Here is a 14778-nt window from a genome sequence, read left to right on the forward strand (position 1 = left end):
CGCTGAGAAACACAGCTTAGCAATGCGTTGGAGTGCCCAATTCGTCAACTGCTCGCTCCTAAAGGCTGGCCCTTTGTCGCATACCATTGTGTTGGTGTCTTTATACATATCCCGGTTGAAGAGAGAGATGACGTTGATTGCATCTTTCTTGCCGGCTTTACAAGCGACAATTCGTGTGCGCTCACGTTTGCCAGTAACAACGCTTCCGTGGTGCCTATTTCCTCACCTTTTTCCTCAGCTCCGCAAAGTCAAGGGGCATCGTCGGGAATGGTTCTGTGGAATGCCCTGCGATGACCACGTCAGTACCTCTGAGCCTGAACTTGGCTTTGTAGATTTGACACTGGTGACAAGTCCGTACGTATTTAGAGATGTCTTGCTTCATGTTGTTCCAATGAAATCTTTGCTTAATTTTTCAGTATTCGCGCCAAAATCCGAATTGTCCGCCATGATGACGTCAATCATGGTAAAGAGCCCGGATTTCGTTACAGTAGTCTTCGGTACCTGCAGCGAGCATCCTTCAGCGACATCGCCTGTGTGCTGTCCCATAAGAGCCCACTTCCGTGGTGATCATCACATGGGTCAGTTATGTGGAGTCGTGACATGGAATCGGCGTCCGTTAGCTTGTCACCTGGTGTGTGAGCGATGTCAAGTGTGAACTACTTCAGTTCGCTGACCCATCTGGGCAGTCCCTCGTTCGGACGGGACAAATTCAGGATATATGTGAAGCCTTGATTGCCTCTGCACAATCCGAAGCGTCGGCCCTTTAAGTACGTTTGGAAGTAACGTAGGCACATCACCCTCGCCAGAGCCTGTTTTAAAGCAAAACTTATACCTCTACCAGCGAACGGCTCAGTCGCGGCGCACGGGACAATAAACTCCAAACGCGGCAGAGGTGTCGGCGCAGGGAAGGAAGCAAGGGTTTCACTCACGGAGCACACCGTATATGGCGCGGCGAAATCACCCAGCGTTCCCCGCGTGGAGGTGCCTTGCCCGCGGAGAGCGCGCCGGCGGTACGGCTTTGTCGTCTGCTTTAGTGACGGTCGTTTCGGGCCTGTTTTGTCGCAGCTTCGCGACCATTGGGCGCTTCCTTTGCACGGCTTGATTAACTTGTTCGACAGCACCTCCTGGTTAACCTGTACCCGACGGCATTTCGCGGTCGCACGGCAAAGATGCGTTAAGTACTGGTTGTTGGGTGAGAAAACCAAATGTAAGGACCACAGGAACCTGGCCGATAGAGATACGCTATGTTCTGCGTCCTGCTTGCCACGAATGTAACTCCGTTTTATAAATTGGTGAATGCCTATTTGGTTGTCTTTTCGGAAGTATTACAGAAGGTGGAAAGAGCAACTGGTTCTGAAAAACAGCGATTATAAAAGGTCCCCCAGCTTTTTTGCAAGTCTCAAACTTACTAAACTAACTAGTTTGATTGGCATAAATGAAAATCGCTAAGCTCACGTGCTGGGTTGTTTCGTTGTCTGCGCTTGTCTCGCGCAATGGTGTAGCTCCGAGCTGGCACAACAGCATGGCTAGATTTCGTTGTCTCTTCCTTCGAAAGACGCTCTTTCCCGTTTTCTTTCGGCCGACGCACGCCCGGGCTACATAGGCGGAGTCCGGCGCTCTATCCCGGCCACGGCCGACGCTGCGTTCGGGATGCCGCACCGCGAATTCTAGGTAACGGCTGGCAGAATATCTGGTTTCACTCTTTGTAGAGGCACCTGTGTGGAGTCAAGTTACTTCGCATGGACAATTGTTCTCTGTGTCTTTTAAGCTTTGCTTTCTAATCAACTTCGCAGCGTGGATTGGAGCTAATTGTCTTTTCGGTCGTATAATAATTATTATGTGCCGTGGTAAATGTGTACGAATATTGACCACTGGCCTTGAGCTACTGTTTTGGTGACTCCTTGTCATCTCTTTGGTACAAATCACCCCAGCTCCGTATTGCGATCAGTCAGTTCCAACGGTTTTGTGAAATCTGAGAGCGTCCATGCGGAAGCTGGGAAGCTGCGGAAGCTGCGTCCATGCGTAACCTCCTTATATGCGCTGTCGCAGTCCTTGGTCCATTCAGAGAACATTTTTCTGCGTCAGTGCTGTGAGGCATTTTGACTTTGTTGCGTAATCCTTGATGAATGCTCTGAAGTAAACCGGTAATTCCTAGGAAAGCGCGTAGAGAATGCATGTCATGCGGCTTGCGTAGCTGTTAAATTCGTTTCACGGTTTCCTCTTTTGTGCTTTTCGCCTGGCCATCAAAGACTCTCCCCAGAACAGAATTTAAAAAAACCTTAGTCTTCTTGAAATAATTCTTGAGTTTAGCTTTCCTCAGAGTGTCTTGAATCTGTAAGGAGTTTGATATGGGCTCATCTCTGCTCCTGGATTACATTATTAGTCTTCTTGAAATAATTCTTGAGTTTAGCTTTCCTAAGAGTGTCTAGAATCTGTAAGGAGTTTGATATGTGCTCAGCTCTGCTCCTGGATTAGATTATTATATCGTGGACGTATACTCCACAAAATTGTCTTATAAAGTCTCGTAGGATGGTATCCATCGTTTTCTGAAACCATGCTCCAGATTTCTTCCACCTGAAGGGACGCAGTTGTACTCATGCGTACCAAAGGGAGCCACTAATGCAGTGAAGTGCTCGAATTACTCCTGAAGTGGCACTTGCCAATACCCTTTGCACAGATCTACTGGAGCGAATCAAGAGCAACCGCCTGTTTTATTGATGACGTCATCTATTCTTGGCATTGGATAGGGAAACAGGTCAGTCTGGCGATTCACTGGCCTGCAGTCGGGGCACAGCTTATATGTACCATCGCCCTTGACAACTTCTGTGTTAGGGAACCCAAATGTCGATACGGACAGTCGGATAATATGAAACTCCAGCAGACTTCGCTGTTCAGCTTTCAGTCACTTTTTTTTTCCTGGAACATGCCATACGGTTTTCTTCGTACAGCAGTTAAGTCGTACAGTTTAAACGGCACTTTTATGACTGCTCCGGCTTGTTGATAAGTCCTTGCACCCAAAAGTTCGGGATGTTGTGAACATACGTTCTCGCTAATCGTGACCATCAGGGTGTGCGGCTTCGTCTGCACGCATATCGTCTAAGTGGGATGGTCAACGAGCCTATGTTCCTTCCAAGAAATGCTGAGCCAGAATCGCTTCAAGTCAGGACGGGCAAGGATGAAATTAAACTTGGTGACATCTACTAGAAATGCGTGTAGAAGCAATTTACTTCTCTGGTACTCGACTTTCACGCGCGTCCACTTATCGATCCCCCTAGGTGTCCAGTCGTAGCCATGTACCTGGACGCCTCTAGCCGAAAAACTTTGGCGAGGCAAGCCCTGTACTCATGATGCTCACTGATGCTCCCGTGCCCACGAAAGCGTTTTCTAATCCACTGCTGACAAAAATTGGTGCATATAGCGAATTGGTCTCAGATATAACTGAGTATACAGTGTCGCTTGGGGTCTCTGGGTGGGAGTGAGCACCCTATTTTATGTATTTTTTGTCTGATGAGGACCTCTAGGAGTGCCAACCGATAATATGGCATTTCGAGCAGCGCTGTACTTTCATGTCTGGCCTATTGGTGTAGAGGTTCGACGCAGCCGTTCCGCACAGACGTAGGAGTTGTTCTGCTGTGGTAGGAACCCTAGGAAGAACCTGGCGTTAGACGGCTTTCGTTATGATATGAAGAGTGGTGCAATAGACGGCTTCGGGAGATTAGGATCGGCAAGCTTCAAGAGTCTTCGCTTCTCGTAGAAGTGATGCACCACTGTCCCGTCCTTACGTTTGAAGTAGGTGGCCTGATGCCAACACTCACTGGTGTTCAAGTCGAATGTGTGGAATTAAGCTGACTCGCTGGTCAGCCCAGGGTTTGTCAGCGTTTCTTGCCAGCCACAATTTATACTATTTCTTCATGATCCCCGAAAGTTATACGCGCAGGTTCTTTACTCGATCCGAGTCTGTTGTCCAGTGATTATGGAAGCACTCGTATTTGTAGAACTTAATCCATAGAGGCAGCACGCATTGTCGCCACTGGCAATTGAGCGCACGCGACTGGTGGCTTCTAAAGCCGTAAAGGAAGAAGCAAGGAGCGTCATCCTCTTGTTCCACGGAGATATGTTTAAAGACTCGAAACCAATTGTGGCCGAAAACGGGCCAGCCTTCCGGAGCGAGCAGTTAAAGAGTTGGGCTCTCCAGCGCAACAGGAAGCTGTGTTTCTCAGCCACGTACCACCCCAAAGCCAACGAGTCTGAGACAACTATACGCGATATGAAGCAGTTCATTTCCCTCCGTGCATATTTCAAAGGCGCCGGGAATTGTGCTCACGAAGCCACTGTTGAACACCACAAACCAGTCGCACGCAGCAGCTTTAAGATGCAGTCCATACTTCGCATATCACGGTAAATCTGAGTGGCTGCATGACGATTACAAAGGTCAGAGAGGGCGAATGAAAGGTGAAAGGTACTGGATCGCAATGAAGAAGCATTACGACCGTGTTCAGGCTGGCTTAGCTTGAATGACACCCACACTGTTTGGATCCTGCCATCTGCGCCAAACGTAGCGTTTCCCTATACTGCGTAGAGTTCACTAAGAATACAAACGACAGTCTGGTTATCTTCCTTTCACACACTCTTCTTCCTCTCTCTCCTCCTCCTGCTGTGCACCCCTCGGTAGGCCCCTTCCTCTTGTAACCATATTGTAACCCGTTAATCTTGCGACATCACGTCCGGTAGATAGAGTGTCTCAACAGTGATTGTTGGTATCTTATGTGCGCAATCCTATACCTTATCCTCCCGACATAGTCGTCCTCATCGTCACCTTCCTGAACCTGTGCTTCAAGGCCCTTACAATACGAAGAAGAAGAGAGGTTCGGGTCAAGGGATTAAAGCTCAGGCCGAAATCCAAGCTGAAGCAGGAAAATCCCCACGGACAATCCCCACGCATCATGCACGCAGCATTTGCAGCGTGATCGTGTTCAGTGCTGGCTTGTCGACTTGTTCGGCTGCTCGAGCTTCGTCGCTTGATCCCCTCCGTTCCCTGGCTGTCTAAATAAACCCCACTACATTTTGGTGGACTGAGCGTGTTCGAGCTCAGCTGCCATCACCCTGGAACGTCAAAATCAGCGGCGTCCAACCCCAACCATGCCCTGTAACGACAACGCCACCCAACCGCAGCCGACGCCCTCGCCTGTGATCTGCTCTGGTGCGCTCCAGGAGCGTGATCCTGCCAAGTTCACCGGCACTGGCGACTATGACGTTGACGATTGGCTTTCGTCATACGAGCGCGTCAGCAACTACAACAGATGGGACGACCCGATGAAACTTAACAACGCGAGTTTTTCCCTCTAGAAGGTCGCAGAGCTGTGGTACAACAACAAGACCGGCATTCATACCTGGACGGACTTCAAAACGCGCTTTTTAGAGGCTTTTGATCGCCCTGCCGCGCGTAAAATTCTCTCCGAACTGTGCCTTCGCGAACGAGCCCAGCAGGTGGGAGAAAATTTCACCAGCTACATCGAAGACGTCGTAGACTTGTTTAGGCGGGTCGACCCCACAATGACGGCCGCCGAGAAGATCCGGCACATCTTGAAAGGCATCGAAGACGGTGCTTTTCAGATGCTCATTGCGAAAGATCCGACCACGGTGAGTCAAGTTATAAGTCTATGCCACAGCTACGACGAACTGAGCAGGCGCCGGGTCGTGGCCCGTCAATCTTTGGGACCAGTGAATACCGTGTCTGCCCTCGCTCTCCCTTGGAAAGCTCTTCCCTTTGGTCAAAAATACAAGATTTTGTGCGCGAAGGTGTGGCGCGCCAAATTTGTTGCGTGCCCCACGTTCAGGAGACGTCATCATCTTTGCTCCTGCTCTGCAAACTGTTATTAAGGAGCAAATCGCCGAAGCGCTTCCGACAGCTGAACTTTCTGCTCAAGACGCCGCACCACTCACTTACGCTCAATTAGCAGCCCGAACTACACGCCACTTCTCCGCAATTCGGCGTGTGGGGCCAACGTTATCGCCGCTCCCTTCTGAGATGACGCCGCCAGTCGCCACTCCTTGGCGAACTCCTGACAACCGGCTATCTGCTTCGCCTGCCGCATACCGGGTGATGTTGCACGTTATTGCCGCCGTATGCCACTGTCTCGTCCCGACGCACTTCGTGCCGCTGCCTACTCACCCCATCCCATGTCGATCTATGAGCCGCCGCCACTGCGTCGTGGCACACATCCTGGTCCAACTCCTGATCAGTTTCTGCCCACTCGTGCCGTTGACGCCAGCCGCCGCTCACTGTCCCCCATGAGTCCCCGCCCCGAAAATGTCCAAGAGGGAAACGAACGTACGCAGTTCACGAGGCACGAACTGCGCACCCATCGAAATGCACAAGACCTCGATCGCCCCCAAGAAATGTCATCGACGTAACAATTGACGGTATACACAGAGTCGCCCTCGTAGATACAGGAGCCGCTATTTCTGTGATAAGTGAAAAACTTTGTCGGTCATTGAAAAAAGTTACCACACCCCTCACAGGCCTTTCGCTTCGTACCGCAAGCGCTGAACAAGTCGAACCTTTGGTGACGTGTACAGCGCGTGTAGTTTATTCAAGATGCCATTTACCCCATTGAGCTCGTCGTCCTGGCCTCGTGTTCCTACGACATTATCCTGGGCTGGGATTTCCGGTCTCGCCATCACGCGATCATTGATTGTGCCCGTGGTGAGGTAGAGTGATCTGCTCAATATTATGAGACTGCGCTGTTTCCTGTTCGTCTTCTTCCAGTGACAAGATCATAATCTCTGAAGACGCTCATATCCCGCCGTACAGCTCTATCCTTGTACCTCTGTCTTGCTACTCTACCTAAAATGACACGGTTCTGTTTACTCCATCCGAAGTATTTCTCCGCCGGAAAAACCTACCCCTTCCTTTCGCCGTTTTGGAGCTCCAGTGTGGCTGCACGTCAGTGTGGATTACAAATCCGACCCCCTGCCCTTCCAGTTAGCTGCGCAGCAAATACCTCGGTAACATTGAACCCATAGCCTCCATTCTCTACTTCGACGATGACGAAAGTACATCTGCCCTGGACATCAACGCTCTCACCACTCCGTCCTCCCATGCCCATCCGCTACCGGCCGACGCTTTCGCCTCTTCATTGGACAGCAGCTTGACCTTAACGCACCGCACACAATTGCTCGCACTGCTAAGCGCCTTCTATTATTCCTTTGACTCGAACCAAACTGCCTTGGGCCGTACGTATACTGTCGCGCATCACATCGACACTGGCGGACAGCCACCTTTGCGCCAGCGTCCATATCGAGTATCACCACCTGAACGCCACGTCATTCGTGAGCAAATGGAAGACATGCTTCGGCTAGGTGTCATCCGACCGTCGCAAAGCCCGTGGTCATCGCCGGTAGCGCTCGTGACTAAAAAAGACGGCTCCATACGTTTTGCGTTGACTATCGGAGGCTTAACAAGGTGACCCGCAATGATGTGTACCCATTGCCCCGCATTGCCGATGCCCTTGACTGCTTGCACGGTGCGGAAGTTTTCTCTTCATTAGATTTGCGATCCGGCGGATTGGCAGGTTTCGATGGCCGAATGTAACCGACCGAGAACAGCCTTTGTTACTCCCGACGGATAAATATAAGTTATAAATATAAGCAAAATGGCATTACATTAGTAATGCCATTTTGCCTTTGCAACGCGCCCGCAACATTTGAACGGATGATGGACAACATCTTAAGAGGTCTCAAGTGGAGCACGTGTGTCTGTTATTTAGATGATGGTGTCGTGTATTCTCCAGATTTCGAGACACACCTCATCCGGCTGAAACAAATTCTGACCTGCCTGACGGCAGCTGGTCTACAGCTAAACTTGAAAAAGTGTCGGTTCGGAGCCCACAAATTGACAATCTTAGGCCATGTGGTGCCCAAGGGGGGTGTTCTACCTGACGCGAACAAGCTGCAGGCGGTCGCGGAGTTTCCCAAGTCGACGTCACTCAAAGCCCTCCGCAGCTTCATTGGCCTCTGCTCTTATTTCCGCCGGTTTGTCCGAAATTTCGCTTCCATCATAGCGGCCCTAACAAAACTACTGGGCAGCGACAATGGAATAACTTCGTGGTCGCCAGAGTGTGACGAGGCTTTTTCTACTTTACGGCGCTTGTTGACATCCCCACCCATGTTGCGCCACTACGACCCCAGCGTCCCAACCGGAGTGCACACGGACGCCAGTCGTGTCGGCATCGGTGCTGTTCTCGCACAGCGAAAGCCTGGTTACCCAGAATACGTCGTTATATAGGCCAGCCGGACCCTCGCGAAAGCGGAGTCCAATTATTCCGTAACGAAAAAAGAGTGCTTGGCGATAGTTTGGGCCTTGGTAAAGTTCCCACCTTACTTATATGGCCGCACATTCGACGTTGTCACCGACCACCTCGCCCTATGTTGGTTGTCGTCTCTCAAAGACCCCACGGGACGGCTTGCACGTTGGGCCCTAGGTATTCAAGAATAAGACATTCGCGTCCTTTACAGATCAGGGCGCAGACACTCTGACGCCTATGCCCTCTCTCGCTCGCCTCTGCCAGATTCGACGACGTGCCCTGATTCACCGGAGTCCATCGTCTCTGCGCTCATGCTTACTCACCTGACCCTTCACCAGCAACAAGAACCTTGGGTGTCTTCTATTATAACGTACCTTACCGCCCCGACGGCCACCTCCCAACCTCGAGCACTACGACGGCAAGCAGCTCATTTCACTGTGCGGGAGGGTCTTCTATACTGTCGCAACTATATGTCCGACGGAAGGAAATGGCTGCTCGGAATACCACGCCATCTCCCAGCCGAAATATGTGCAGGTTTCAACGCTGACCCCCAATGCGCCCACGCTGGCGTCTTGAGAACTTACGCTAGGCTTCGCCAGCGGTATTACTGGAAGGGAATGTATAGTTTTGTGCGCAAGTACATCTGTGGCTGTGAGGCCTGCCAACGATGCAAGCTACCCCATCCAAAGCCTGAAGCAGACTTGCAACCTCTACCGTGCCCTTCGCGCCCCTTTGACCGGGTTGGAATTTACCTTTACGGACCCTAACCATTCACGCCTTCTGGAAACAGGTGGATTATCGTCGCCGTTGACCATCTTACCCACTACGCGGAAACGTCCGCCCTTCCCAGCGCTACGGCACGCGACGTCGCCCTGTTTCTTCTTCATCACTTCATCCTACGTCATGGTTCCCCCAAGGAGATTCCCAGCGACAGAGGACGAGTCTTTCTCTCCGAAGTTTTGGAAGCTCTCCTCAGTGAATGCAAGATTGTTCACCGGACGTGTACTGCCACCACCCGCAGAAAAATGGTTTGACGTAACGATTCAATCGCACGCTTGGTGACATGCTTTCCATGTACATAGCATCGGCCCACTCTAACTGGGACGTGGTGCTTCCATCCGTTACTTTCGCGTATAATACCGCAACGCAAACCACCACCGGGTTTTCTCCCTTTTTCCTTTTTTACGGACGCGAGCCCTCATGCACCATGCACACCATCCTCCCATACAGCCCGATGCCTCGGAAGGCAAGCCCATCTCAGATATAGCGTGACACGCTGAAGAATGTCGCCAGCTAGCTCGTTCCTTCACGTCGAGTGAACAAAGTCGCCAAAAGTACCAACACGACCTAGGTGGGTCATCTCCACCTTCTTTCCCTCCTGGATCTCTTGTTTGGCTATGGATACCGCTTACAACATCTGGCGTGTCTTATAACTTCTTCGCCAAATATGATTGCGCGTATCGCATCATAGAGCGCGCATCACCAGTAAACTACGTCGTCGAGCCGCTCACACCATCTGACGATTTTCGTCGCCGTTGCCGCGAGACTGTCCACGCCAACCGTTTGAAGCCCTACCACGAGCCCATCGTCTCGCTCTCGCCATGAAGTCGCCAGGATGGCTTCTTGTCACCCGGGGGTGATTGTAACGAAGAAGAGAGGTTCGGGTCAAGGGATTAAAGCTCAGGCCGAAATCCCAGCTGAAGCAAGACAATGCCCACGGACAATCCCCACGCAGCAAGCGCGCAGCAATCGCAGCGTGATCGTGTTCAGTGCTGGCTGCTCTGCTTCTTCGGCTGCTCGAGCTTCTTCGGCCTGCGTCCCTTCATCCCCTCGGTTCCTTGGCGGTCTAAATAAACCTATATAAACGTATATATATATATATATATAGGGAGCAGTTGAACTTTTGAAGATGGTAGAGAACACAAGAAAAGAAAACTTTGAACAAGGTAAAAGCACGATTGTTGCCAACGTTTCAGCAAAGAGACTTGCTTTCGTCAGGGCGAAAGCAAGTGGGAAGCAAGTCTCCTGACGAAAGCAAGTATCTTTGCTGAAACGTTGGCAACAATCGTGCTTTTACCTTGTTCAAAGTTTTCTTTTCTTATATATATATATATATATATATATATATATATATATATATATATATATATATATATATATTACTTTGGAGAAAGTAGCTGCCTCAGACCTCTGCCATCGTATCGACACGGGGACTTGTCTTTTTCATGCCATCAGGGTTCATCTCTGGCGCACTGTTTTATAGATAGAGATTGAGTTGGAGAGAGAGAGAGGGGAGGTTGCTTACAGTTTAGGTTTAGGTTTTTTCTCCTGTACTGCTCCTAGCCTATTTCGGCATAGGACGCGCACTCGACTCCCTCGACCTTCGTCATTTCTTCTTACTATCTGCTTTACACAAACGCAAAAAGGAAAAAATAAAAGAAGTCCTTGAGTCCACCGCAAAGCTCCCCGTGGAACGTACATGGGAAACCCCTTCTAATCTTTCACGAACAGTGGCCTCCCCTCGCGGAATTCTTCGAACTATACGGGCTGTTGTTCTTTACGAGTATTCTCTCTTACACGCAGTTCAGAAACCATGAAATTGCACCCGCAAGACGCCCCTCTTTTCCACAAACTTGCCGGAAGAGTTCGTTGAGGTTGCCCGGCACCACCGCAGCGCAGCTTAAACAATTCCGACGTTTCCCCCGGCCGTCTCATAGTCTTCCCTCTTTCTCGCTTGAGGAGTCCTGTCTGAATAACCACACCTCCATTTCCCTCTCACTATTTCGCTCCTTTCAACTGATCATTCCCCCACTCTGTTTTCCTCCTTCCAGGCTCGCTCTAAACAACCTCCCCTCTCTCCTCTCTCTCCAACTCAATCTCTATCTATACAACAGTGTGCCACAGATGAAACCTGATTACTTGAAAAAGACAAGTCCCCTTGTCGAAACGATGGCAGAGGTGTGAGGCCGCTACCTTCTCCAACGTATAATTTCTATTCGGTGACCATCTTCAAAGTCCCGTTGTTCTCTATATGGATATCTATTTATATATAAAGATGAGAGAGAGACCGAGAAAGAGCGAGAGTGCGGGCGGAAACTCGGACGATGGTAAGCGAACAAGATAAAAAAAATTGTTCTAGACAAGGTGCCGGCCCACGTACGGTGCGAGGAAAGAACTCAGGGTGCTGCCTTCTCGAATATCTACCAACACAATTTTTATCTTAGGCCAGTTAAAAGCAGACAAATTTTCTGTGTCGGTACACGGGTACGTCTGTAGAGCCGCCCGCCCAAAAAAGAAAGAACTCCTCAAAGTGGCAAATATCTACAAACAACACGGGTACCTCTGTAGAGCCGCCCGCCCAAAACAAGAAAGAACTCCTCAAAGTGGCAAATATCTACAAAACAATTTATGAACTGCTGAACCTGGGATCAGAATTCATACCGTTGGCATATTTCATCAAAGAGAAAACATTACATATGTCTGGGAGAAAATGTTATTACATAACTGATGCCAGCAATATTAGTTATGTACTCACTAAAACCAGGGAATAAATTAAATGTCTGTGTTTTTGCAATTGCAAACAATTAAACAGGTTAAAACAATAGTTCGGCAGCAATACGAAAAGGCCCGCATGGAGTTTTGGGCTCGTGGACGAAAACAGTAACAAACAAATCATATCAACAGAAGCTGATGCAGCAGTGCGAACACTAGAAAGCGTAATTCAATTGAGCATACCTTCTTGTGTTGACCGCGAGAGGACAGACACAGTAGGAAGTCAGCGTGAGGGGAGGCCGATGCAGAGAAGAGAACCAGTTCCGAGGCATAAACTACAAAAGACGATCCTCTTTCAAAATTTGCGGGGAAGGGAGCAGGCAGGCGGCTAAGTTTCTCTCTCATGATTACATGCCCGATTTAAAGACAATAAAACACGTGTTTTAGGCACCAAAACCAGGCATGTAAAACAACGTTTCAGGTCTACGACTTCGTAAATAAATCAACATACATTTTCCCGTTAACGCTAAAACTTGAAAACGAGGATAAGTAGGACATGTATCTACTACAGGAAAAACTCCAAACGGTATTTTTTTTATCAGACAAAGGCGGCAACCGCAGAACATCACCGCTCAATTCTGCCCTCACGCTGCTGGTATAATGGCGATCCATTGGCTGAATTCAACAAGTGCACTGCTAACCACCACGTTCAATGGCCAGCGTCGGTTGCGTCAGCGTCGAAGATAGTGAAACAGGCATGACAAAGAATACAAGAGACCTGGGAAAACTGACAAACAACCCGACCTAATGTCAGCATGGCGGATTTTGGTCAAAACCTAAAAAACTGGCCAAAATAATAAACTCAACTGAGGACGACTTATCAAGAAATCAAGATACCCTTACATGAGCGCTATTAGGTGCCAAACTATAGCAGGTTTATTATATACATTAATAATATCCGAAAATATTACGCACGATGTCCAAACACTGCCAAACACATCCACGCATTTGATGAGCTTTTTAAAAGGGGTTTAGCAGCCGAACAGTTTTAATATGAAAAAGCATTGTTTAGAGACCGTCAGCAGTCGGAATCATAGGCCGCGGGGAAATGCATCTGCACTGTGATGTCTCGCCGTTGGCCCTTCAATATAGGAACCCTGCGCTTAAAAAGGCGTGTTCGATGCTGAACCGCTTCATTCAAAACATAGTTGCATTTGAGTATGCCCTGAGACACCAGGATTAGGCTACACATGTTTGAAAAAGTTTGTTTCGAAAGCACGCGGAACATAGTGCGAGGATGACTCTGAGAATTGGAGAAACAGTACCCAACTATGACGGTCTTTACAATTTTGTACTTCCAGATTCTGCCTCGCATCACTGGGAATGAGCGTCCGATTTTAGTGTCACTACCAATAGCTTCCGTGCGTTGGTTGAACTATAGGACAATGTTAATCCCAACTCCATTCCGAACAGGGAATGCAGCCAGGTAAGACCACTAACACTCGCAAAATGCACCGAAAAACGATACTTGAGGGTAAATAGTGTTAAAAGAGGCGCCTATCGTTAAAATAGAAATTTGTAGACATTTATGGGTGGTTGAACACAAATGCCAAAATAGGCAATTATATGCACTATAAAGCACTATAAAACCGTTCTTAAAGTATAATTTCTGCTCATAAATCAAAATTTGGCATCAGCAGTGCAAGAAATAAAACAGTCATTTGTCTAAAATCAGGTGTGTACCCTTGATTTAACAAAGCAACTCTCCGCTCTCACTCCCCAGAAGCTGCAGAGTGCCTCAGTAGTCGCCGGTGAGGCCTGCGTTGCAGAACCGGGTGCTAAGAATTTCTGGGTTCGGACAAGCCGTCTCTGAAATCCTAATTTGGTAACGTTCTCCGCGTGAACTCTGGCTTGAGAATGAAGCTTAGCATTGCTATTACAGGAGCTTCCTGAAATTACGTGGGATACCATAGCATTAAGCGAGGTAGAGTAACAGGAGAATCCTTCATTGAGGTGAATAGCGAATATATTCTGTGCCAGCGAGGCCCTCAATAAAAAAAACAGCACAAGGTGGCATTTTTGATCCAAAGGGAGACAGCAGAAAACCTAGAAAAATTCTTCTTTATTAATAAATAAATCTGAGTCATTGTGAGCAAGCTACACCACCGGTACAGCTTAAAGATAGGACAAGCCCATTCACCAAAAGCTAGCTGCGATAGCAAGGCGGTAGAGAGTTTCTACGAAGATGTCGGATGAGAAAAGATAAAGAACAACACAATTTACGATTTCCAATTGAGGGTTTAACGCATTTCTAGCTGATAAGAACATAGGATAAACGTCACTGGCATCGTTTGGAAGAGGCAGTCGGAATAGCCGAAAAGATACACTGGTTATATTTACGGAAACAATTCAACTGAGCCTAATGAATACACTCAACCAAGAAGAAGTTCTAGGAAATGCGTATGGAAGACTCCCAATGGTACAGCAAAAAAGAAACTGACTTCATTTTAAGGACAATCCAGGGAGAGCGCAGCATGGGTGCTTACCGGCTCTTTCCGGGCCCTCCCCCCAGCCCGGAAAGAGCCGGTAAGCCAGATTTTTCAGGGTGGGCTTTTTCACTCGAGCCGCAGCCATGCTCGGGATTTCTGGTCATGTGCATGCAACGTGCAGCCGGTTATACTCACGCGTCTGGACTCTGAAAAACCTTGCCCCGGAGCAGCGGGAATCTGGCAGTGCTTTCTCTGGGTTATTTCCCTTTTTGTCTGTCTTTCCCTTTTTGTCTGTCGTATTTCACGCTGTTTTAATTTTATAATGTCCCCTCCCTCCTAATCGGTCTTCTTTCGGCGAACAATCGCCATCTTCAGTGCCCTTCTAAACTGTGCAGCCAACAAAGAACGTTCATGGCGCTAATGTGAGTACAGTTGCAGTATTTGTGTGCGATTTTCTTTGTCATATGTTACGCGATACGCTCGGCGATAGT

At 48.9% G+C, this 14778-nt stretch overlaps 1 protein-coding gene across 1 annotated transcript in view; it reads left to right on the forward strand.

The window, feature by feature from the left end:
- Window positions 1-5553: 5553 nt before the first annotated feature.
- Window positions 5554-14778, forward strand: part of LOC144146442 (chymotrypsin A-like) — a 145370-nt gene continuing 136145 nt past the window's right edge. Inside the window, exon 1 of the mRNA XM_077678397.1 lies at window positions 5554-5640. Within this exon, the coding sequence (XP_077534523.1) occupies window positions 5554-5640 (87 nt within the window). The remainder of the gene's footprint in view (window positions 5641-14778) is intronic.

Source organism: Haemaphysalis longicornis, unplaced genomic scaffold, assembly GCF_048455015.1.
Source record: "Haemaphysalis longicornis isolate Haplotype H1 unplaced genomic scaffold, Haemaphysalis longicornis Haplotype H1 scaffold_7, whole genome shotgun sequence".
Taxonomy (NCBI): Eukaryota; Metazoa; Arthropoda; class Arachnida; order Ixodida; family Ixodidae; genus Haemaphysalis; species Haemaphysalis longicornis.